The sequence below is a fragment of the Telopea speciosissima genome, chromosome 9, assembly GCF_018873765.1.
Source record: "Telopea speciosissima isolate NSW1024214 ecotype Mountain lineage chromosome 9, Tspe_v1, whole genome shotgun sequence".
NCBI classification, from domain to species: Eukaryota; Viridiplantae; Streptophyta; class Magnoliopsida; order Proteales; family Proteaceae; genus Telopea; species Telopea speciosissima.
In genome coordinates, this window is record NC_057924.1 from 63,544,671 (window position 1) to 63,570,192 (window position 25,522).

The 25,522-nt window shown below is 39.9% G+C and overlaps 1 protein-coding gene across 1 annotated transcript in view; it reads right to left on the minus strand.

Annotated features, from left to right (window-relative positions):
- Window positions 1-25,522, minus strand: part of LOC122640960 (DDB1- and CUL4-associated factor 4) — a 40,527-nt gene that overhangs the window by 12,835 nt on the left and 2,170 nt on the right. The window contains exons 3-6 of the mRNA XM_043834259.1: window positions 19,852-20,004; window positions 10,107-10,237; window positions 9,506-9,715; window positions 3,508-3,680 (exon numbers count right to left, since the gene is read on the minus strand). Coding sequence (XP_043690194.1) covers window positions 3,508-3,680; window positions 9,506-9,715; window positions 10,107-10,237; window positions 19,852-20,004 — 667 coding nt within the window. The remainder of the gene's footprint in view (window positions 1-3,507; window positions 3,681-9,505; window positions 9,716-10,106; window positions 10,238-19,851; window positions 20,005-25,522) is intronic.

The following is a 25,522-nucleotide window of genomic DNA, read 5'->3' on the forward strand; positions in this document are numbered from 1 at the left end:
AAATCAGCGGGAGCAGCTTGCTGTTATGAGATTTTTGGGAGGACTTAAGAAAGAGTTTGATTCGATCCGTTCTCAAATTTTGGGTGCTGACAAGGTAGCCACACTTTTAGAAACTTTTTCCCGAGTACTTTGTGTTTCTCGTGAGAGTTGTGTTTCAGCTGATCCATCTACTTTGGCTTCTTTTCCATCTAACCGTGGGCATAATAGTGGGGCTGGTAGTGGTGGTCGTGGCCGTGGGGCTGGTTCTAGTAAACCACCTAATTCAGGGACTAATTTGTTGGAAACTTCATGGCAAACCATCTCAGTAACAGTTTGCCAATTCTGCTGCCACTACTGAGGGTGTTATTACTTCATCTACACAATCTGAGGGTAAGACCGTGAAGATGGCTGATGAGGAGTATACTCGCTTTACACAATTTCAGATTTCTCAGTCATCCCAGCCTTCAACTGCCACTTTTTTCAGACAAGTAATGCCACTACATGTCTTTTGACTGCTACTTCTCGTCCCTGGATCATTGATTCAAGGGCTTCAGATCATATGACTGGTGTCTCAGGTATATTCTCTTCCTTCCATAAATCTTCATCAAGTGTTACTTTAGCTGATGGTTCCTTAGCTAAATTGACTGGTACTGGCACTGTTAATGTCACATCTTCTTTGTCTTTGTCTTCAGTTCTTTACTTACCCGATTTTCCTTCCAATCTCCTATCTGTTAATACGTTCATCACAACTCATAATTGTTCAGTAACCTTTTTCTCGGACTTTTGTGTATTTCAGGATCTTACGACGAAGAAGATGATTGGTAGAGGTCGTGCATCAGGGGGGGCTTTATATACTTGAGGGCACTTCATCTATGGCGTTTTCCAGCATGGCGTCACCCCACCAGATTCATTGTCGTTTGAGTCACCCTTCTTTGGAGAGTTTGAAAATTTTAGATTCTCGTTTTAGGTCTCTTTCTAGTTTAAATTGTGAGTCTTGTCAGTTTGGGAAACTTCACCGTGTAAGTTATTCTCCTAGAGTCAATAAACGGGCTGACCAGCCTTTTTCTTTAGTTCATTCTGATGTATGGGGTCCTTGTCTAGTCACTTCCAAGTTGTGTTTTCACTATTTTGTTACCTTTGTTGATGACTACTCCAGGATTACCTGGCTTTATTTAATGAAAAATTGTTCTGAATTATTTTCCATCTTTTGTGCTTTTGTGAATGAAATTAATACTCAATTTCAGACTCCTTTGCATATTCTCCGTAGTGATAATGCTAAGGAGTATTTTTCTGCCCCTTTTGCTGATTTTATGGTGCAACGTGGGATTATTCACCAATCCTCTTATGCTGACACCCCACAACAAAATGGTGTAGCCGAGAGGATGAATAGACATTTAATTGAAGTCACTCGGTCTCTTTTATTTGAGATGAAAGTGGCTAAACCTTTTTGGGCTGATACTATTTTGATTGCGTGTTACCTCATTTACCGCATGCCTTCCTCTGTCTTGCATGGTGGTATTCCCTTTTCTTTGTTATTTCCTTCTATGCCATTGTTTGTTTTACCACCACGGGTGTTTGGCAGTGTTTGCATTATTCGTGATCATCGTCCTGGTTTTCAAAGCTAGATCCCAAAGCTCTTAAGTGCACGTTTGTTGGTTATTCCAGTACTCAAAAGGGTTATCGTTGTTATTCTTTTGAGTTGCAGAAATACTTTGTTACAGCTGATGTTTCTTTCTTTGAATCCACCCCCTATGATGGTTCCTCTTTTACTGTGTCTGAGTTGGATGATGATCTTCCAGTTTATGTTGTTCAGTCCCTTGTTTATCCTGTTCCACAGGCTGCCTCATCACCGGCACCACTTATTGTGTTCCAACGTCACTAATGGAAAGTATGGGCCCCACCTGTTCTGGTTGCCTGCTCCATCTACTTCTTTGCCTGCTGATCCTGCAATAGGTACTTCTTCTTCTTCTTTGGAACCTCCTTCTGATCTTGATATTCCTATTGCTCATCGTAAAGGTGTTCGGAGTTGTACCCAACACCCCATTTCTAACTTTGTTTCCTATTCTGGTTTGTCTTCCACCTTCCATTCATGTTTGCATACCATTGAAAATCACCATATTCCTAAGTTTGTTGCAGAGGCATTATCTAGTCCTGGTTGGAGTGCTGCTATGAATGAAGCAAACGATAAGATATTAAGAATGCATCAAAGCAATAAAGTTGTAGAAGGAAAAGAGACTGGAATGGGAAAGGATAAAAAGATCAAAGAAGGAGAAGATCCATAAAGAACATCCTCAACCCACCAGACGGAGCTTAGAACAAAAACAAACAACTGACCAACAAATCCCCACTCATACGGTAATACCCTTTATCCAACAAAGATTAAAAAAAAAAGGCTAAGTACCGATCACAAATCCACTACAACAACTCAAATCTTATTTGCAAACAGAGAGAGAGAGGTTCATATGGCTGCCCAGATGCTAATGTTGAGTCTTCTCAGAGAGGGATCAATATATGCAAAAAGTTCAATTTTAGGGTGTGCTAGAGCTACTTTCAAGTTCAACCACAATCAATTTATAAGGGATGAACTTCTTATCTATTGAAGAGGGGCGGGGTGGGACAGGGGGAGAGGGGATGGGATGGATCTCTTCTTCTTTGCGTGGTTGTTTCTCTTCTTTGATTAAATCTTTTCTGGTCAGGAGGGGTGAGATTATAATCTTATTGTAAGATTGTGTATATGTACACATAAAAATAATATGAAGGAAATCTGTACATGTACATGTATACATTATTAATAAAAGTTACTGTTAGTTGCAATCAGAAAAGGGGGGAAAGAGTAGGTCTAAAAATATGGCAAAGAATGTATGCCAATGTTAGGGGAATGTAAAGCCATGGAAGGACATGACAAGTATCTCCTTCCATTGTCAAGCTGTCATAACACCTAAGTTTTAGGGAAGCTTTACTTTCAGGATGTACATATTAAAAACACTCAAGAACCAATACAAAGTACCAAGCTGAACAGTAGAAGGCAAGAAAGCATTAATTCATAACTGGACGTGGAAGTAGAAATAATCTCTGATTCGATAAAAAAGAAGATATAACTCAAAAGATATGCTTTTATTAATATGGGCTAGATGCAACAATTTGCAAAGTAAAATAAGATGCTACTAGGGTTAAAGCACATAATTTCAATGGAACCTTATGGATGAAAGCCAATCAACTTGGAAGTAGAGCTTTAATAAGTCGAGTAAAACAAATTTCAGACCGAGAACATGTAATGTCTAAAAGTCATCAGCATATTATGCTAATCATTCATTTATATCTCCCCCTCTGCTCCATTAGGGAGCCTGTTTGAGGTTGGGATGTAACTTTTTCCCACATGACAAGGGTGCAAAAATTAGCGATTGATTTTTTTTTTTGGGGGGGGGGGGGGGTTGAGATTGAAAAATTCAGTGTTAGAAAGAATACATGAAGATTAATTTCAAGGTAAATGCTACATAATCAAACACAGGTATTATATGCAGAACTTGCCAACTATGGCTTGGGTCCCACTTGAGTTGCAATCAGCAGTCCATATTGTACAATTCAATGGAGCAACCAAAGAAATCCTCCTGAGAATTGATGTTCTTGGATTGAAATCCAATGTCTCAAGGTTCAGATCGTACAAAGCTCCCCCCAACGTTTCTGACCCCAGAGTGGCTATCCTGTTTTCTGAAGTCAAGTCTTGCAAGAGCAACAACAGGAGAGAAGCTAGCATGGCAAAAGAAGAATAAGGAATATAAAAAGTACTAAAATGCATACATTGTTCGAATATCTTGTAGAGTAAAACTACACTTTGTTATGCATAGTTAATTTCAGTGCTTCACAAGCTGCCACGTAGCAGTACATGGGTGGGTGCATGCGACAGACAACCCTGCAACCACCCCCTTGGTAAAATTTCAACCACTTAGAATTACAAGATGCAATTTTGAAATTTTTACATTTATTTCCCATAGTGGCAGACTTTCTAGACATTGGGTTAAACTTTGATCCACTTTCTTCAAACATTTACAGCTGAAACTTTACCTGTGAGATAGATGAAGGGTTCTATGACACATGTTAGAAGGGTAGAAAGGGCAATGCCCTTCTCGTGTTATATGAGATATTTTTCTGGACTCTTATTGATCGAGAGTTCAGCTCCTCCCATACTCTCTTCTCCTCTCTTTTCTTCTTCTTTCTCTTCTTCCTCTTCTTTTATTTCTCTGTTACTAACATGGTATCAGAGCACATCTGATCAAGAAGGACGCGCTTCCACTCCTTTATCTCAGTCCCTTTCTTATCTCTACAATCGAAAGAAGAAGATGGGATAGACTCCATCAGATTTTGAAGCCTCTTTAGGGTTCTTCTCTGCCGTAGGGGGTATTTTACCCCATTTCTGAACTCTTGAAGGTGCTTGAAGGCTGTTACGATGATTTAAAGACATCGGTTCATACTTAATCTCAGGTTCAATGTCTTTTACATTAGTTTATGGTTGATTGGGTTGAATTTCTGGACTGTTTTGGTGCTTTCACATTGACGTGAATCGATTTTTGGGGACTACTATGCTGCTGGATTGTTATTGGGATTGATATCGATTTTTGAATCGATTTTTGGGCTGTTGAATTGATGTTTGGGGCTGTTATTGGGCTATTATGTTGCTGTTCTGCTGCTGGATTGTTTTTTATTGAACTGATATGCTGCTGCTGGTGTTTTCTGTATGCTTAAGACATTGATTCTCGATTTTTTCTGGGCTGAGTACTGTTTGGTGGATCTGTTATATACTTTTGGGTGGTTCTTTGGTGAATATTATGGACTGTTTATGCTCAGTTGACTTGCTGTTTGAGCTTTCTGGTGATTGTTTGAGGGCTGGTACTGTTGGTTGATATTTTCTGGTGGCATTTATGGGAGAGACATCGAAGGATGCAAAGCTTGTGACCGAGGTAGTATCCTCAACACCAAACTTTCTGACTTCCAAGAAGTTGGAAGTTAGTCAGAATTTTCAGCAATGGCACAAGATTGTGTCCCTAGTTCTCACTGGTAGAGATGAGAAGCATCATTTAACTGGGCAGAAACCTGATAGCATGGATGCTACTACTTGGGAGGTTACTGATGCTCGTATCTTGGGCCAGATGGAACTCTATGGATAGTAACATCGTAGATCTTGTGACTCACATTAATACTGTTAAAGATCTATGGGATTATCTGGCTGTCTTGTATTCTGGACACAACAATCCCTCCAAGATTTATGAATTGTTCCAAGAGTTTTATCGGGTTGATCGGAAGGGTCGTCCTCTAACCCAGCATTTTGCAGATTTCAAAAAAATGTATGAAGAACTGAATGCCTTGCTGGCCATTACATCTGATGTGACACAAATACAACAACAACATGAGCAATTGGCGGTTATGGGTTTCTTGGGCAGCTTGGGCTCAGAGTTCGAATCTGTTCGATCTCAAATTCTTGGAGGTGTTACAGTGCCATCTCTTGCAGATACTTTTTCTTGGGTTTTTCGTGTCTCGTGACACCACTCAAGTCTCTTCTGGTGATAGTACTGCGCAGATACTTTTTCTTGGGTTCTTCGTGTGTCTCGTGACACCACTCGAGTCTCTTTTGGTGATAGTACCGCTCTTGTGAGTAGTGGCTGCAGTGGGGGTCGTTAGCCTACTAAAATTCCCCCATCTGCAACTCCTATTAGTACTCATGATTCATCTGATAAGTTTGAGAAGTCTGGTCCTATGAGGACTTGCCATCATTGTGGCAAACCTGGCCATATTCAGCGATTTTGTAGGAAATTACATGGCCAACCTTCACAGTCCAAGACAGCCAAAACTGCTAGTGTTGAACCAGCAGCTACATTTGTGCCTATGGAAGACCGTCGTGTGACCTTGACTATGACTGAGGAGGAATATGCTCGATACAGCCAGGGAAAGGCTTCTCAGGAGATTTCTTCCACTACTACTTTTGTTCAGATAGGTAATGTCACTACGTGTCTCTCCACCTCTAGGCCCTGGATCATCGATTCAGGGGCCTCAGACCATATGTCTGGAACCTCAGGTACCTTTTCCTCTTTACAAAGCTCTAATTCAAGTGTTACTTTAGCTGATGGTTCCTTTGCAACAGTCAGAGGCACTGGTACTATTCGGCCCACTTCTTCCTTGTCATTATCTTCCATATTGTATTTACCTAAATTTCCTTTCAATCTCTTGTCTGCTAGTCAACTCACCAATGCCTACAATTGTTCCATAACCTTTTTCCCTAATTCTTGTGTCTTCTAGGATTTGCAGACGAAGAGGACGATTGGTAGAGGCAGGGTCTCTGGGGGGCTATATCTTCTTGAGGATACATCTTCGGTTGCTTGTTCGAGCACAGCATCCCCTCATCAGATCCATTGCCGGCTTGGTCACCCATCCCCGCAGAGTTTGCAAAAACTTTTTCCTAGTTTTCGTTCCCTTTCAGTTTTAGATTGTGAGTCGTGTCAATTTGGGAAGCTCCATCGTGTGAGTTATCCCCCTCGTGTCAACAAACGAGCCTTACATCCCTTTTCTTTAGTTCACTCAAATGTGTGGGGTCCTTGTCGTGTAACCTCCCAACTAGGCTTTAGATATTTTGTTACTTTGTTGATGACTATTCTCGTGTTACTTTTTTATATTTAATGAAATGTCGGTCTGAATTGTTTTCCATCTTTTCCTTATTTATTGCTTAAATTAAGAATCAAGTTGGATCTTATGTTAAAATTTTGCGTAGTGATAATGCACGGGAGTATTTCTCTGCCCCTTTTTCCGACTTTATGACCTCTCGTGGGATCATTCATCAGTCTTTCTGTTCTGACACACCCCAACAAAATGGTTTGGCCAAACAAAAGAACCGTCACTTGATGGAAGTGACTCGGTCCCTTCTTTTTGAAATGAAAGTGACAAGTCTTTCTGGGCTGATACAGTATTAACTGCTTGCTATCTTATTAATCGTATGCCCTCTTCTCTTTTAGGTGGTGGTATTTCTCATGCTTTACTTTTCCCTTCGGAATCTTTATTTCCATTGCCACCACGTGTCTTTGGGTGTGTCTACTTTATTCGAGATCATACTCCAGGGTAATCTAAGTTAGATCCCAAAGCTATTAAATGCATTTTTATGGGTTATTCTCGTGTTCAAAAGGGGTATTGATGTTATTCTCCTGTTTTTTGCAAGTATTTTATTACTGCTGATGTTTCTTTCTTTAAGTCTCAGCCCTATGTGACTGAGCCTGTTGTGGATCCTTCCTTGGATGAGGATATTCCTCTGTGTTATTCAGCCTTCTTTGCAGCCTCCTGTTGTTCAGACCCCTTTGCAGCCTCCTATTATTCGGTCTCCAGTTATTAATGTTTATCGCTGTCATCCAAGGGAAGAAGTTGCTGCCCCCATTGATGATACGCCTGCTGTCATGTCTTTGTCGTCTGCGGATCCTACCCATGCTCCTATTTTTTCTGATTTGGACCAGCCCAATGCTCATCGGAAAGGTACCCATCGGTGTGTTCAGCACCCTTTATCTTCTCATGTCTCTTACTCTGGTTTATCTTCTTCCTTTCAAACTTGTCTTTCCACTGTTACATCTCATCCTGTTCCTAAGACAACTGCAAAGGCATTATTTATTTCTAGTTGGAGGATAGCTATGGAAGAAGAATTACAAGCTTTGGAGCATAACCACAATTGGGATCTTGTTCCATTGCCCCCTGGGAAGTCTACCATTGGTTCTCGTTGGGTTTATGTAGTCAAGGTTAATGCCGATGGCTCTCTTACTCTCCTAAAAGCTCACTTAGTGGCCAAAGGCTATGCACAAGTGTATGGTGTTGATTACTTAGATACCTTTTCCCCGATTGCCAAGCTATCCTTTGTTCGTGTCTTGATCTCTCTTACCGCCTCTCATTAATGGCCTATGCATCAACTAAATGTTAAGAATGCTTTCCTCCATGGTGATCTGCAAGAGGAGGTCTATATGGAGCAACCTCCTGGGTTTGTTGCTCAGGGGGAGTCTGGGTTGGTTTGTAGATTGAAGAAATCATTGTATGGACTGAAACAATCTCCGAGAGCCTGGTTTGGCCGCTTTACAGAAGTAGTACTTGAGTTTGGTTTGTCACGATGCAATAGTGACTACTCTCTTTTCTATCGTCAGATCAATACCAGTAGGATTTTTCTAATTGTATATGTCGATGACATCGTGATTACTGGTGACGATTCTACAAGAATTGGTTTGAAAACTCATCTACAACAGAGATTTCAAACTAAAGATTTGGGAAAATTGAATTATTTCCTAGGAGTTGAAGTGGCTCAATCCAGGAAGGGAATAACTCTCTCACAACGGAAGTATACCCTTAATTTGCTTACGGAGATTGGGATGCTAGATACAAACCTCTTGATAATCCAATGGATCCCAATGTCAAACTTGTTGAAGATGAAGGAGATGCTCTTGATGATCCAAAAAGACATAGAAGGTTGGTTGGAAAACTGAATTACTTCACATTCACTCGACCTGATACCTCATTTCCAGTCAATGTTGTAAGTCAATTCATGTCATCTCCTAGGACTCCTCATTGGGATGTTGTCATTAGGATTTTGAGGTATCTCAAGAAGGCTCCAGGACGTGGGTTAGTGTATACTGATCATGGACATACACGAGTTGAGGGATTTTCTTATGCAGATTGGGCCGGATCACCGATTGATCGGAGATCAACTATAAGTTACTGTATATACGTTGGAGGTAACCTTGTCTCATGGAAGAGTAAGAAACAAAGTGTAGTGGCTAGATCAAGTGCAGAGTCAAAATATCGAGACATGACACATGCCACTTGTGAGTTGGTTTGGTTGAAGATGTTGTTGACTGAACTTGGGTTTGAGAATTCTACACCAATGCAATTATACATATTGCCTCAAACCCAGTATTGCATGAGAGAACTAAACATATTGAGGTGGATTGTCACTTTGTAAGAGAAAAACTCCAACAGGGCGTAGTCTCTACAAAGTATGTCAAGACTGGAGAACAACTTGCTGATATTTTTACTAAGTCTCTAGTGAGTGGGAGGGTTGACTACATTTGTAACAAGCTGGGCAGGATTGATATATATGCTCCAGCTTGAGGGGGAGTGTTAGAAGGGTAGAAAGGGTAATGCCCGTCTTGGGATTAGCGTCAGGGAATCTGGTGCTAATACCAAGAAGGGTTCCCTCTCTTCTCTTTTTCTGTTTTATGATTTCCCTTTCTGCCCCTGTAAAGAATCCCATATATATGACATATTTTTCTGGATTCTTATTGATCAAGAGTTCAGCTCCTCCCATACTCTCTTCTCCTCTCTTCTTTCTTCTTTCTCTTCTTCCTCTTCTTTTATTTCTCTGTTACTAACAACATGGTTCACCCATGTATCCGCCATGGCAGGTCGGGAAGCCTTAAACTTCACTTGGCATAGTGAAGCATAGAGGCTTGCTTATATAATAACTCAAACATCTGTAAGACCAGCAAATTAAAAAACTGAAATTATATAAGGATACAACACATGCTGTATGGGTGAAGAGTGCTTTCCAATTCTCTTTATGCAGGATATGCCATCAAGAAGTGCTGAAGCTCCTGTGGGCCTCCAAATGTCTCCTTGTACTTTACTGCATTCTGCTTGGTTTTCTGTGGTGAGAGGCCAGACACGATCTGGCATGCATTTCACCCCGTAATCAGAATGTTGTCCAACTTTTCCTACTTCAAAAAGACTGCGAGAGCATAGACTTAAAAGCGATAACTTGAAATGCACTTCTCAAATAAAAGTGTTACTGATGAGTTCATAATGAAGGCAGAGGATAAAAGATCTTTTTGCACACATTATCCCATATGCCAATTGAAAGTGACAATATAAATACAGTAAAAAAGAAAAGAAAAAATAAAAAATAAAATAATAGTATAGTTGTGTCTCAACTTTTTCCAGTCGCCAATCAGAAAGAAAAATTTATTGATCACTGCTATTTTATATCAACAGCTAAATGTCTCTAGTCAAGAGCAAATTTATGCTCTATGGATAACTAAACTGTAGTATGGACTAACTCTGATGTTTATGTCAATTGTCAAAAGGACCAACGGCATGAGTGCAACCTCATCCCAACTCACCTCAAGCAGCCATTCATACTTCCCGTCACTAACACATCTGCTTCATTTTCTCCTTCCAGTGTTTGTAAGTTAATATGCAACTGCTCCAAAGCACCATCGGCAATCCTATCTGTGTTCTGGTATTTCCAAACCTATAATTCATAAAGAAAATCATTAAAGACAAAATATTAATAATAGTAGTAAAAAGAAAAAGGAACAATCATTAAAAAAATTCTACCTGTCAAAAGAAACTCTACCGGTGTCATTTGTTTAACTCAAGATACAGACAGTTTGCATGGTACTTTCAGCAAAAAAGACCTAGTACAGTAGTACCAACTCTAAGCGAGTAGTGGCTTCTAATGAAAGAGTAGCCCTGTCAAAAGAATCTACCAGTATCATTTGTTTAACTCAAGATTCAGACAGTTTGCATGCTACATTTAGCCCAAAAAAAATGTTTTTTACACGTACCTCCCCTGAGGTATCGGGTATCTACAAAAACACCCATGAGGATTGGATATTTACGCATGCCACCCTACTTTCCAAAATAATTGATAAATACACCCACACCGTTAGTGGTTCCCGTTAATTGTGAACAATAGGAGTTTTTTAGACGTATTATGACCAATATACCCTTGTCCTCATACTTACTTCTAAAACACAATCGACCTAATCAGAAAAATCCATTGGAGTTGCATCTCGCTTGCCCAACACTGCCCTCGCCTGCAACTCCCCCCCCCCCCTCTTTCACACCCATTTCTCTGTTTGCCAGATCAGAAATTCACAGTCTAATTTGGTTAAGAGCTACTCTGTCAACACTCAACTCGTTGTGGAGTGACTTGGTGTAGGATCGACCATCGAATAAGGAATATGGCCGCAGCTCCGTCATTTCCTCTGCCTTGGGTGTCATCTCCTTGCGGAATCGACAACAGCAGTTACGGTTCGTCTTTTCTTGCACCATTCTTCATTTCTCCTATAGGTACAAGTCTATCCGTGTAATTTCACTTGTCTGCTACCACTAGTTTAAATGAAATGGCAATCCGCTCTTCCTCTTATTTGCAGAGTTTTTTTCTCTGTTTCAGATTTGAGGAATGAAATGGTGAGTGACGACAATAAAGAATTATTGGAAAGTTACCATCTAGACCCCGATGAGTTCTAATACTACCAACTTCATCTTCAAAGGCTTAGTCTCTGATTTTCATAGCTTCCGTGTTTCTTCCTTAAATACTTACTGAATCTTCTACAGGATTCTGGTATTTTTCTGTTTCGGAATTCTTTAAGTAGTCTGAGAGAAAAGATTAGGAAATTCAGAGGGCAGCAAGAGAAACACAGAACTTGTCGAGGAGCCTAAACCTCCTCCTTCTCAGACCACTCATAATGATTTGGAGATGAGCAGAAAGGCTGCAGGTGCGAGGGTGAACTGGTCTTTGTGGAGATGCTTGCTGTCAAGCTGGGTAGGCGAGGGTGAAGGAGAAGGCACAAACAACATGGTCGTGATTGCAGTGAGGGTCTGGCGATTGCAGAAGAATGGTGGTGATGCTTGCAGTGAGTGTCCAGCGAGGGAACATGGGAAGCCGATGGCGAAAATGGATATCGTACAGATGGGCAAGGTTGGAAAGAAGAGATGGGTAACGGGCAGATGGGAGGAGGGTTGTCCATGGTGTATCAGGGCTCTGATACTAATCTGAGAGTAGAACTCAGAGACAGCAAAAATGTGAAAATTGATGATCTGCAACTTTGGGGAATTGAGCACCTGAAACTCCAGCGCCAGCCTCCCCTTCGTGTGTGTCTCTCTCTCTCTCACACACACATGTTGTGAAATCACAAAATCAGGCCTTTTATTCCACACCAACAGTTCACTTTGCCACATGACAGTACCTGTTGGTCATTTCAACAGTTGGAAAGATGAGAACAGAGATGTCGATTCAGTTTTGTGAAGAATGGGTCTTTTATTCCACACCAACAGTTCACTTTACCACATGACAGTACCTGTTGATCATTTCAACAGTTGGAAAGATGAGAACTGAGATGTCGGTTCAGTTTTGTGAAGAATGAGAATGGAAGAGAAAGGGATAATGAATGATTCGATTAGGTTTTAGTGAAGGGAGATGGGGGCGTACCAGAGATGGGAGAGATGGTGCGGCCATGGATGGTTCTCTGCCATTAGGATTCTTAAAGAGTAGAAATAAGGAAAATAATGGAAGAAGAGGTTTATTTTAGCAGGAAGGGCAATTTGGTCAACATATGACATACTCTAATGTTTTTAGTCCCAGGTTAACGGCATGGGTGTATTTATCAATGATTTTGGAAAGAAGGGGTGGCATGAGTAAATATCCAAACCTCACGGGTGTTTTTGTAGATACCAGATACCTCAGGGGAGGTACGTGTAAAAAACCCAAAAAAAAAAGAGCCACGTAATATTTTAAAGAGATCCATGGTTGGTAATCTCTGGACAGCATAATTACCCCCCGAGTTCAATTTAAAACGCACCAGTTTACCACAAGTCCATCTTTAAGGCTCCAAGTAGCATTATTAAGATTTAAAACGCACCAGTTTTCCATAAGTCCATCTTTAAGGCTCCAAGTAGCATTATTAAGTGTTAACTCTAACTGCAAATACTGAAGTTCTATGTGGCAGAGGAGCAGAAAAGGAGCATCCGATTACATGGGAGATGGATTCTCTTCCAAGAGAGAGAGGGCTTGGGACTTGGCATATTAAAGGAACCGAACATCACAGTCTTAGCTATAAGCTAAGGGGTTGTTTGGGGATTCCAAAGGAAACCAAACAGTTTGTCACACTCAGCAGCCCAGTCCAAGAACAGCTCACAACTTAATGGGTGGGGTGTGGGGGTGTCGCTAACATAGTTACTCTTTTCTGTCCATGGAAGGGCAACGACTGACTTTCCCATTACTGTTGTGTTGATTATTGATATACATAGTTATAGTCCTTACTAAACAGCTCAAGATTTGGGATGAGAGGTTGTAACATGGTGTCAGAGCTAGGAGGTCGGGTGTTTGATCCCTTCTATGTGTGAAGGGTTTTGTGTGTTGTCCCCTACGCTTTTGTGCCCCTTGGTGCCAAGTGATGGTGTCACGTGCAGAGCCGTGTGTGTGTGTGTGTGTGTGTGTGTGTGTGTGTGTGTGTGTATGTTGGCCTGCACGTGTGGGGGGAGGGGGTGTTGTGTTGATATACATTGTTGTGGTAGGAATACTCCTCTACAAAATAGATCTTTTTCACCCCTTTTTTTTCCTTATTTAGGAAAAAGGACCCTATGCCCCTACCGTGGACTTAGTTGCTAGCACATTAAGACATAGCTTGGGTTAATTAAGCTCGTTGGTGCTTGAGGTGGGTGATGTTCTTTCCCTCATAAACCTCCTCAAACGTATATACAATCCCTTGATTGGCCATGTATTGTTGATTTGAATCACCAATTGTCATCCAAATCTACATTTCCTTGCCTTTGTGATGGTGGCTTCTTCCCTTATAAAGCTTTACAGAAACTTCCAGCTTCTTTCAATAAAGGACCCTCAGGTGGGAGCTGGCCTATAAGAAGGTAAACACATGGAATATGCTCATCAAAGGTAAAATAAACTGTAAATTTATAAAGAATTTGAACGACTGGGAAGTTGAGAGGGTGGTGAAATTGACGAAAGTGCATCAATCAACCACAACAAAGGAGGGGATGGTGCAGTTGCCTGTACATGGCTGGACTGACATTACCCGATCTGGAAACCCAGACTGAGACAAACCAGAACCAAACCAGTTTTTTTATCCAATAGGAGTTGGTAGGGTTGTTCTTGTAGTTTGCAATCTTATAATATTATTTTATTTGATATTAGGAGTTAATATACTTAAGATTTTTCAGTTTTCCAGTTTCATTGTTTAGTCTACTTCAGAGATTCCTTGCTTGAGTGCAATTTCTTTTTATATACATGCTTGTAATGCAACGAATTAGTCAGTGGAATATTGAACTGAAAATTTGAATTGGATTGGCCTCACGGCTGTGGAGTTGTGTGCAACCAGGTTGGTCAAGCACTTTCTTCTTCCTCCTGTTTATTGGTCCCATCTCTCAGCCATGGTACAAGGTTTCGCAAAACATTTTGTTCGAAACTGTTCCAGGCCTTTAATATAAATACCATGTTTTGCACGAAATGGGTCAAAATTTTGACCCATTTAGTGCACATTGCCTGGTTTCGATAAAGAACTTTCAAAAACTCAGTTTTCTTTTTCTTTGCCAAATCACTATCGTACAATGTTGGAACCAGTGCCTGGGCAGTGGAAGCCACAATTTGTTGCATTGTTGGAAGATTTGTGCAAGATCCAAAGTTGGAGGTATAATCACTTTTAATAAAACTATTTTTTTGCAAAAAAAAAAATAGGATAAATCCTTGGTTGTTGGCATTCAATTTTTTATATGTTACACACTGTTGCCCGATCTATGACTTCACGGAGCCAGATTTCATTTTCTGTTTTAAAAATATTTTTTAAATTTTCTGAAAAAAAATTTTTGATTTTCTTGCAACAAAATTGTGAAAAAAAGGGTTAATACTTAGTATTTGGAGCTCAATTTTAGATATGTCTGACACCGTTGGCCAATCTACAGCCTCACAGAGACGAGATGTGAAGGCGAAACCAAAAAGGACAAAATTTCGACAATATTTCGTAACATTTCGGCACATTTCGGCGATATACGGCACCTCACTTGACTCATTAAAGAGGCCTTATAAATACCATATTTCGCCAGCTAACGGTCGAAATATCGACTGAGAGCTGGGCAGAGGCTGTTTTTGGGGTTTTTTCTTTGTTTTTGGGGATGACTACACTCGGTTCTTCTCCGAAACTATACTATGGTCCACATATGTCCTTCAAACAGAGAACAATGGATGTCGACTCCAGCGAGCCATGAGTGGGGTTGATCCTGGAAGGCACAACAACTATTATTAGCACTTGTGACTTGTGAGTCTTGTGATCTTGTGAGTCTTGCACTCGTGTAAGTTGTAAGTTGTGATTTGTCAACTTGTGAATTGTGACTTTGTGTATTGCCTATTAAAGTATTGAGCTATTGTGTATTGAGTCATTGACTATTTGGAGTTTATGAGAATATGATTTTTGAATAATGTCTTATGAGTTTTAATTAGTTTGTTTAAATTTCTTTTATGTCTTTGACTGCCTAATCAATGTGTATTTAACTATTTATACATTAGGGTTAGCAACCGTATACTGTCAATCAAGGGTGCAAGCCCAAAACACCACTTTGAGTTCATTTTTTTGCAATATGAATGTTTAAATGTGTTCATTTGGCTTAAATAAGGGTGTCCATGAAGTATCAGGCCTAGTTATGGCCAAAAACCCACCGAGATGGACTGCCAAAATATTGCAGGAAAAATGCAATATTTCAACAAAATTTCGACATATTTTGGATATTTCGAATATCTCGGTAGGCCTGAGATACCGATATATCACGAAATTTTATACCTTGCACAGAGCCATTGTTTTCTGTTTGAAAAATTAATTATTTTAATTTTAGTATTTGAAATTTTATTTTGAAAAATTACAAAAAAAAAAAAGGGAAACTTTTTTGTTTTGGTTTGAAAATTGTTTAACATTGATGAAATTATTGTTGCTATATTTACAACTGAAATAATGATTCATGTCTTATTCCATTATTATTTTCATAAATTATGGTATTATTATTTGTAAAAAAAATAAGAAATAGTTATAGGATTGTTTTAGGAGTCTTAAATAATGTAGTATAGCTAATAATGAATTTTTATTTTTTTTTTAAATGTAACAGTGTAAGAATTAAGAAAAGTGCACAATGGCTGAGGGTGGAACATGGAACAAGAACTTGCCGAGATCGCGGTAATATCTCAGATTTTTGAAAAACCGAGATGAGATGCTAGGCGAAATGAGAACAATGCATTGTCTAGCCGAGATCTCGGTGGTCTCAATCATCTCAGTGGGAAACCTTGGTATACAGATACTTATTTATGCCAGAAACCAGGACAGACAGTTATTTATGCCAGAAACCAGGACACACTTATTTATGCCTAATATCAACATTTACTTAAGATATTATTCATAAATAAGCAAATACCCCCTATTTGAATCCAATAAAAATAGTTAAAAATCAAATTCCAAAAGGATAAAAAATCAAACCTCCAGTTCAAGAACAAAAACTGGATTTTCGGTAGTTGCAATTTTCAACTTTTAAATGCTGGGGTCTTTTCTTAAATCTAAAAATTCCATAAATCTTAATATGGTATAACATTGCTAAAAACCAAAAGGGCGGTAAAATATTTATTTGTTTGATGTCTAAAAAAATAATGTCATTCAAAACAATTTTACAGCATCCTCGCACACCAAATAAGGTTTAACCGAAACAAAATTCCTTCAATATAAATCAGATTTAAGCAATCTTGGATTTGTTGGAAAGCTTTGGTGTTTAGTGTACCGTACAATCGGAAAACTTTTTGTCTAGCCCCGATATTCCGACTACAACAAGCCCTGAAGCTAATCTGCCCGCCATTGCCAATTCAAATCTCTTTTCCATTCAAAAAGAGGACTGTCATACAAGATGCATTGCCCTTTTTTGATCTCCCCCATGTGTCATTTGTGAAAGAATTTTCTTACCTTTTAGTTCACTAAGAAGGAGTTCACATTAGTACTTCGCAAGGAGGGTAAAAAATACCTCTTATAGCCCTTTCAATAGGGCGGCTACAAATAGCTAGCTTTGAAAGAACCGACTTTCACCTTGAAAGCCACTAGAGCTTCTTCCCTGTGCATGCATGGTAACTACTAAGTTCTTTCTTATTTTCCTTTTTGTAGCACCAGAGTTTGAAAGTGTGCATATTCGCTTCTCTCCCTTGAGGAGGCGTACGTCTCCCTAGACCCGGTAGGAGACGCGGCAAAAATCGGCCGATCAGCCGTGTCCTTTCATGTTTTTGTTTTTTTCTTTCTATATGCAATTTTTCGAAAAATTGTCCGATCATCTGATTCTCCGTTTTTTCCCCTCTTTTCCTTGACTAGTCCGATTCTCCGCTTTTTTCCTTCAATTGCCCTATTTTCGTAGAGCTTTCCAACAAATCCAAGATTGCTTAAATCTGATTTATATTCAAGTAGTTATGTTTTGGTCAAACCTTATTTGGTGTCCTCGAATGCTGTCAAAATCGCTCTGAATGAAAATATTTTTTTCGACACAAAACAAATGAATATTTTACTGCACTTTTGGTTTTTAGCAATGTTTTACCATATTAAGATTTATAAAACTTTTAGATTTAAGAAAAACCTCGGCAATTAAATTGAGAATTGCTCCTACCAACGAAAATCCAGTTTTTGTTCTTGAACTGGGGGTTGACTTTTAATCCTTTTGGAATTTATTTTTTAACTATTTTTATTGGATGCACATAGGGGGTATTTGCTTAGTTATGCCTAATATCATTTAAGTAAATGAATAATATCTTAAGTAAATGACACATTTACTTAAATGATATTAGGCATAAATAAGTGTATGTCCTGGCTTCTGGCATAAATAACTGTTTGTCCTAGTTTCCCACCAAGTCAAACTCCTATTTGGAGTCTTGGACTTTGATTTTGGAAAATCTGATAGTGTCATTGTGTTTAAACAGCCCAAAATAGGTTTTATACCAAGTTTAATGACCAAACTAGGTCAAAAACCGACCGAAACCATCAAACGAGTTCAAAAAAAAAGTGCACCAACTCGTCAAGATCTCGGCCCGAGTTGGTTGTTGGCCTAACTGAAACCAGGTCCGAAACCTAGTTCCCGAACCATGGGGTGGAAATAGAGATATAGCATGAAGGCATGGAATCCCTATACGAAATGATAAGAAAAAATCACAGTGCAATTATTGTAAGAAGAAAATAAGTTAAGGGGGCCACTAGACTAAAGTAGCATCTCGGTAGTGGCTACATGGATGTGGCCAAATGCACCGATGTTCCTTATGAGGTATAACAGGCCATGGCTAAGCTCTTGAAGGGAGGAAGACAGAAGAGGACCGAAATGCAAAGGGCAAGAGAGGAGCTTGAGGAGCAATGCTAGAGAGACACCCACCAACAGCATGGGCTGCCTCTGATAGAGATTACATGCCTACTGATTTCGAGACAAAGGCAGAGAGGAAACAGTTCCAACAGGCTCAGGCAGCGAGCTGAGTCTCACATTAGGTGCATAGGGTTAGGAGAAAAGAAATGGGGAAAGGAGTTGTTTCCTTTAGCTCTAGAGTAGCAACACCAAAGGCAAGGCTCACAAGGGAGAGGAGAAAGAAGCAAAGGCAGGGGGATTTGCCTTTCAGGAGATCACAAATGCGAGGGCACCCCCACCACGAGTATTAGTACCAGATGACGATGATCCCATTGAGGTGCTTCAGCAGAATCTTTTGATATACGAGACTGAGGATACCAAACAGAGAACTATAAAGAATATCTAGGGTGATATGAAAGGAAACTTGGTGATGTTGTTTCAAAGTTCCTATTCTTTAACAGCATCCCAGCTAATGTTGCTCAGAGACCATACTACCAGGCCATGTTTGACACTGTGGGGAAGGCTAGCCCAGGAGTGAAGGGGCCCACTCCATGGAAATTGATGAATGTTATTTTCCCCCATCAAAAGCAATAGCTGGAAGAGTACATTAACACATTGAAGGGGACATGGGAGAACTAAGGAGTAATTATGAGATTTTATTTCCAGAGGGAGGGAGGGTTGGGAGGAAGAGGAGGGAGGGACGGGGACAGGTTATAGAAGAAGGGAGAGGGTCAGGAGGGAGGCCGGGTTAGAGGGGAGGTTGGGATCAGAGAGAAAGGTTGGGTTAGGGAGAGGAGGGGAACCCAAAGATGGAGGAGCCACCCCAGGGAGGCCGGACATGCCAGAAAACAGGTTAAAGATGAGGTCGGGTATTCTTATGGACATGTCGCTAGATGACTTTTCCTTTTAATTTTGATTTTCGAGTGCACAATTTTTATTAACCTTTGGTATCGACATGAAATGGATATTTCTAAACCCAAATCTTTCCACATCATAATAGATTAAATAGGGGGCCAAAGGCTCTTAGGTACCAAAAATGCCCACCAAAATTACCGGAAAGGCCTGAGGAAGGCAAAACTCAAGAGCTGGAAACCTCATATCAGTACCAAACTGGCTCAGAACAAAGAGATACAGCTGCCATCTGTCAATGATCACCAACTTCCATCAAGTATTCCTCCTCCACAAATTTATTAATGCATCTTAAGTTCTTGGTTTTTGTTATAGCAAACACCAACCAAAAACACGAAAAGAAACAAGAACAGAGCAAGAGGACACAGAGATATAACGTGGTTCACACACCAATATGGTGTGCTACATCCACGGGCAAAGGCGAAGATGATTCACTATGCAAATCGGAGAAAAATTACAATGGAAATCTCTCAAGAACACCCAAAACGGCGTTGCTGCTCTCTCCCAGAAACCCTAAAACGAAAAACCCCAAATCTTACTCTTCTTTACAATAAAGCGGGTAAAGAACATAAATACTCCTCCATCGGGTCGCCACCAAAAATGTCGGGAGCGGGTCATTCTTCGAAACGGGTCCAAGAATTCGAGACATACATAACAATTTTTAACAAGTAAGCATAAAGGAATTATCAAAGTCCTTGGCTGAGGAGGAGAAAATAGAATCATATAAAACTTTAAAGACCAATGGACCATGCCATCCATTACTAAATACTCCATAAAAGGAATATGCATTTAAAGCCAAAACCCCGACATAAAAAGGCATACCGTAGGTTTTGACACTTGTATCTTTACGTACTCCTGCTGAAAGTTACACTTTCTCTTGTTGAAAGTGAGTACTTTACCATACAATTCCCTAGCATGAATCAGCTTTGCAGTTGTTTTTCCCTTTTTCCTAGCTATGTTCAATTTTTCACTCACCTGAAATAAAATAAGACTCATTAAATCGAAACATAATTTCCATAATACGTGGGAGGGAGCTAGAGTTTATCAATCGTGCATGAATCATGTACACATTTTAGGAAACAGAAAAGCTTATGAAGCATGTGCAATTGAAACTATTAAAATACAAAGTATTTTTCTAAGCAAACATTATTACAATAACAATATCTCCACAAAACATAAGAAGGGCATCCCCCATTTGGTCGACTGTACTATTATTCTCCCATAATTACCAATAAACTTGCTTTATAAGTAGAAAAATGGAAGAAGCCACGAGAGTACTTTTGTTTGGTTGGTTTTGAAGGAAATATAGCAATAATGGGAAGAGCTCAGACACTTGGGCTGTGTTTGGTTGGCTAGAGATTGAGAGAAAGAAACTATTAAACGAAATGATCGGTTGGATCCACAAAAAGAAATTGCTTTCATGCTGTTTATTTGACCAGAAGATCCCAATCCTCGACCCAAAAAATAAAGATTGTCTGACCTTTTTGTTGTTTACCTGCCCTTTCTGTTGTTTACCAGTTGGAGAAATCTGTTTTTTTTTTTTTTTTTTGGTGTGATTCTCATAGTTCAATAACTCGCCGAGATCTAGGTAATGTCTCGGTTTTTTTTAAAACCAAGACGAGATTGAAGGCGAAATGGAGAAGTACAGTGTCTCAGCCGAGATCTCGATGGTCTCGGTCATCTCGGTGGGAAACCTTGATAAATAGACACTTATTTATGCCAAAAGCAGGTTAGACACTTACTTATGCCAGAAAGCAGGACAGGCACTTATTTATGCCTAATAACATTTAAGTAAATGTTTTTAAACATTTACTTAAGATATTATTCATAAATAAGCAAATACCCCCTATTTGAATCCAATAAAAATAGTTAAAAAATCAAATTCCAAAAGGATAAAAAGTAAACCCCTAATTCAAGAACAAAAGCTGGATTTTCGATGGTAGGTGCAATTTTCAACTTTTAAATGCTGGGGTTTTTCTCAAATCAAAAAATTCCATAAATCTTAATATGGCAAAACATTGCTAAAAAGCAAAAGTGCGGTAAAAAATTCATTTGTTTTGAAAGTAGTAAGAGCCAATTTTGGGACCACTTGGGTGAGTTAGTGCAAGGTTTTGGCCAAGAAGAAACGATTAATATTGGAGGTGACCTGAACGGCCATGTTGGGAGCGACTGTAGAGGCTATGATGGTGTCCATGGAGGCTTCGGAGTAGGATAGAGGAATGAGGAGGGGGCCTCAATCCTAGACTTTGCGGTAGCTTATGATCTATCCATTGTGAACACTCTCTTCGAAAAAAGAGAGGAACACTTGGTTACCTACAAAAGTGGCATTCATACCAGTCAAATAGATTTCTTCCTAACCAGAAGGGTAGACAGAATGTTGTGTAAAGATTGCAAGGTTATTCCTGTAGAAGTCTAGCCACCCAACATAGACTGGTGGTATTGGACATGTACCTAAGTGCACAGAAGCGTAAGAGGGGGGAACCAGACGCAGGTGTAGTGATTCTTCCTTACACCAGCATGAGTAGCCATCGGGTAGGTGTAGGGGAATCCCTCCACCAGCAGTTATAATCGTGGGCTGAGTTAGGAATTTTATTTTGTTATTTTTGAAGTCAGTCTTTATTTGAATTGTAATTCTAATTAGGATTCCTAGTGCAAATTTGAATCCTAGTTAGAAGTCCTAGTTAGTATTCCTATTTCAGTTATGAGTCCTAATTAAGTTTTGATTCATAGTTAGAGTTTGAGTTCTGTCCAGCCATAATAAGGCTATATATTTGTAAGAGCTCTTGAGAGCCTCCCACGATTTATGAATAAGAAAATTGCTTTTATGCATCCACTGTCCTGAGATAGGCTGTGAAGGTGAGGCTGAGATAGCCTTCACTGTCTCTCTTCTTCGAATACACTCAAGTTTGTTCAAGTTCTGCTACAGCCGAGTATTGAAGACTTCAAGCATAGCTACTGGAATTTGTTGCAAGTACCAGGATCCTTCTCCTAACAAGTAAGTAAACATCCCAAACCCCAAACTCTTCTCCTAATCTTCCAAACCTAACCCTAGCATTCCACCATATTCGAACTTCATTACCTAAACGGTAAAACCTGCCCAGCCCAAACCACTCATCAAAATCCCATCTTTCCAGATTCGATGATCTTCCCACACCCTAAGGGAAACTCGATTCTGGTTCCAGCCTTAGGTGATCACTCTAAACCCTAGAACCTCCTACATTCCATTTTCCCAAAACCCAGAAACCCAAACCCTAATTTAATAATCATCCTTGTTTACACATCCAACCTCCATAAAACATCACAGGACCTTCACTGGAAGACTTACCTTTATCGACTTAACCTAACCCTATCTTCAAACCCTAGATCCCATACAACCCTAACCCTAATTTCAGAATTTCACCTATTCTGACCTAGCTGATTCCCACGACCCTTAGCAGATCCTGGTTATTGGTTCTAGTTGGTATTCCAGCCATCTAGAATTACATTACTAGGAGTATGTGGGGTATGTTGGTTAACCAAGTTATTTAACAAGATTATGATCACAAGGAAAATGCCAGATGATTGGAGGAGAAGCATTGTAGTTCCGGTCTACAAAAATAAAGGTGATGTCCAAAGCTACAATAACTAGGGGTGTAAGTTTGGCCCTGTCGGCCTGAGCCCGCCTTGAGCCCGAACAGGGCCTGGGCTGGATTTTTCAACCGTGAGAACAAGTTGGGGTTTAAATTTTCAGGCCCTAGGTCAAGATCAAGCTGGGCTAGGGTTGAGGCTTTGGGCTAAGCCCAGCCCGGCCTTATGTTAAGTTATGCTTTACAATTTATTGTTTACATTTTACAATTTTTGTTTAGTATCTAATTATCTATTGGTTTACCAAAAAAAAAGGGTTAATTATCTATTGAACGAAAAATATTAACAATTTTAAGATTGGACTAAGTTTTTAACCCAAGAAAAGTCTAATAGTCACTTGAGTATGAAACAAACCAATATCCAATCACATAAAGCAGGGCAAGTCAAGACCAACCAGGTCCTAGCAAAAATCAGGGTCAATCAGGGCCAACCGGCCCAACCCGACTAGATCAGGGTCAATCAATGTCAGGTTGGGCTGGGCTGAGCCCGGCAGAGTTGGGCCTAGGCTAAGATATCTCAGCACGCCCCTAAAGTCGGGTTGGATTTGGGTTGAGCTAAGAGGACTCAGGGTTGGGCTAGGGTTTTAAAAAACCCGGCCCTGTTTCACCCCTAGCAATAACAATAGAAGCATAAAACTGATGAGTCATACTATGAAACTTTGGGACAAGTTTATTGAAGCCCGTTTGACAAGAGAAACTCATATTTCAAAGAATCAATTTGGTTTTATGCCAGGTAGATCCATGACAAAAGCTATCTACCTACTAAGGAGGCTCATGGAAAGATGTGGAGCTAGCAGGAAGGATCTCCATATGGTCTTTATAGACTTGGAGAAAGCCTATAACAGAGTACCTAGAGATTTAATCCGGCATGTTCTTATGAACAGAGGGGTGTCGAGTAGGTATATAGAGGTAATTAAAGATATGTATGAGGGTGTGGTGACTAGTGTGAGATCTATGGGAGGCCAAGGCAACGAATTCCCAATTACGGTTAGGTTACATCACGGATCAACCCTAAGCCCTTATTTGTTTGCGCTTATCATGGCTAAATTAACCAAGAACATCCAAGTGGCTTTAAGATTTTTTTATTTTTATAGGTAGGGGAGGAGGGAAGATGTGAACCAGAAGGCTTGAACCCAAGACCTCCTGCTAGTAATGGGCTTTACGCACCACAAGCTACCAAGTGCGCTAGGCACTTGTTTACTCAATGGGAAAATGGGGCATTCTGAGAAGACGGAGTATATATGTGTAACTTTAGCCACACTATGATGGATGATGACATGGTGAAAATTGAGGAGAGAGAGTTACCACCAAGTGACTATTTCAGATATCTAGGGTCTATCATACACAAAGAAGGTGATATAGATGATGATGTTTCACAAAGAATTAAAGTGGGATGGATGAAGTGGAGAGGGGCGACCGGAGTACTGTGTGACAGACACATTCCTTTAAAGCTTAAAGGAAAGTTTTGCAGGACTGTGGTCCGACCTGCTATGATGTATAGGGCAGAATGTTGGGCAGTTAAGAAGTGCCATATGGCGAAGCTATGTGTTGCAGAGATGAGGATGTTAAGATGGATGTGCGGAAAAACTAGGAAGGATAAAGTGAGGAACGAAAGTATTAGAGCCGATGTGGGAGTTGCCCTGATCAGTGACAAGCTCAAAGAATGTAGTCTGAGATGGTTTGGCCATGTGCAACGGAGGCCTGGGGACACCCCAGTAAGGAGGAGTGACCTGATTCTGATTGAGGGAGCTAAAAGAACTAGGAGGCAGGCCTAAAATGATCATAGGTGAGGTTGTGAAGAATGACATGCAGAGTTTGGGTCTTGTGCCAAGTATGACCTTACATAGAGCCTATTGGAGGGCAAGGATCCACGTTGTCGACACCAGGTAACTAAAACTTTCCTGATTTCTTGGGCTTGCCTCTTTCCTCTTACTCTCATTTTTCATTTTTTCCATTTATCACTTTTCTTATCTCATTTCTTCATTTTTATTCTTCATTCCTCTTACTTTATTACTCTTTGTGAGGAACTCTGTTTTCCCTACTTTGTTTTGTAAGGATCCATTTAGCCGACCCCATTTAGTTGGGATAAGGCTGAGTTGTTGTTAGATGCTGCTGAGTCTTTGTAGTTGAACTGTGTCATTGAATACAATAATGCAGTCTATAGACAATACAAAGTTCAGAAGCTCTCACCAAAGAATACACTCTAGAGTGGTGGTATTGGATACAGTTATAACAGTGGATCTTTTATTTAAAGTATTCTCTTAGGTGATGTACCAAGAGTGGCATGATCCTTCTTAGCCCGTTTGTTCAGTGCCGCCAGATTTACTTCAAGGGACACCAGGATGTTGGCAGAAATAGCTTTCAAGAGTAGATATTGTAATCTACAGAGAATGATACTTCATGCAATATTATTCAGATTTCAGGGTGAAAGAAATAGAGATTTACTATGGTATTAATTCAGTGCTAATCCCAAACTAGTGAGATCCAGTGGAAAATCAGCTTGTGATGGGAACACAGGAAAAAAAGTACAAAACATTAGGCTAAATTTAAATAATTCAAAGAGGACTAGTCTGGTTATGCTTAAATTCTGGTTGAAAGCTGTTCTTAACTGGATAAGTAATCCTGTCAAGTTTGGTCTGAATCTGACGGACAGACATGACACAATCCTTCGGGGAGTAGGATAGTTCAAGTTTTGTAGAATCCAAAGATAGAATGGGGTTCAAACCAGCGATCAGTTATGACTCTAACAATTGAATAACTAGTAATGGAAAGTAGGAACAGAACAAGCAAAACAGATTCAGAAAACTGGAGATTTAAAAAATCCTAGTTGCAACAGGGTTTCCAGTATAAATTGGAAAATTCAGATTTGA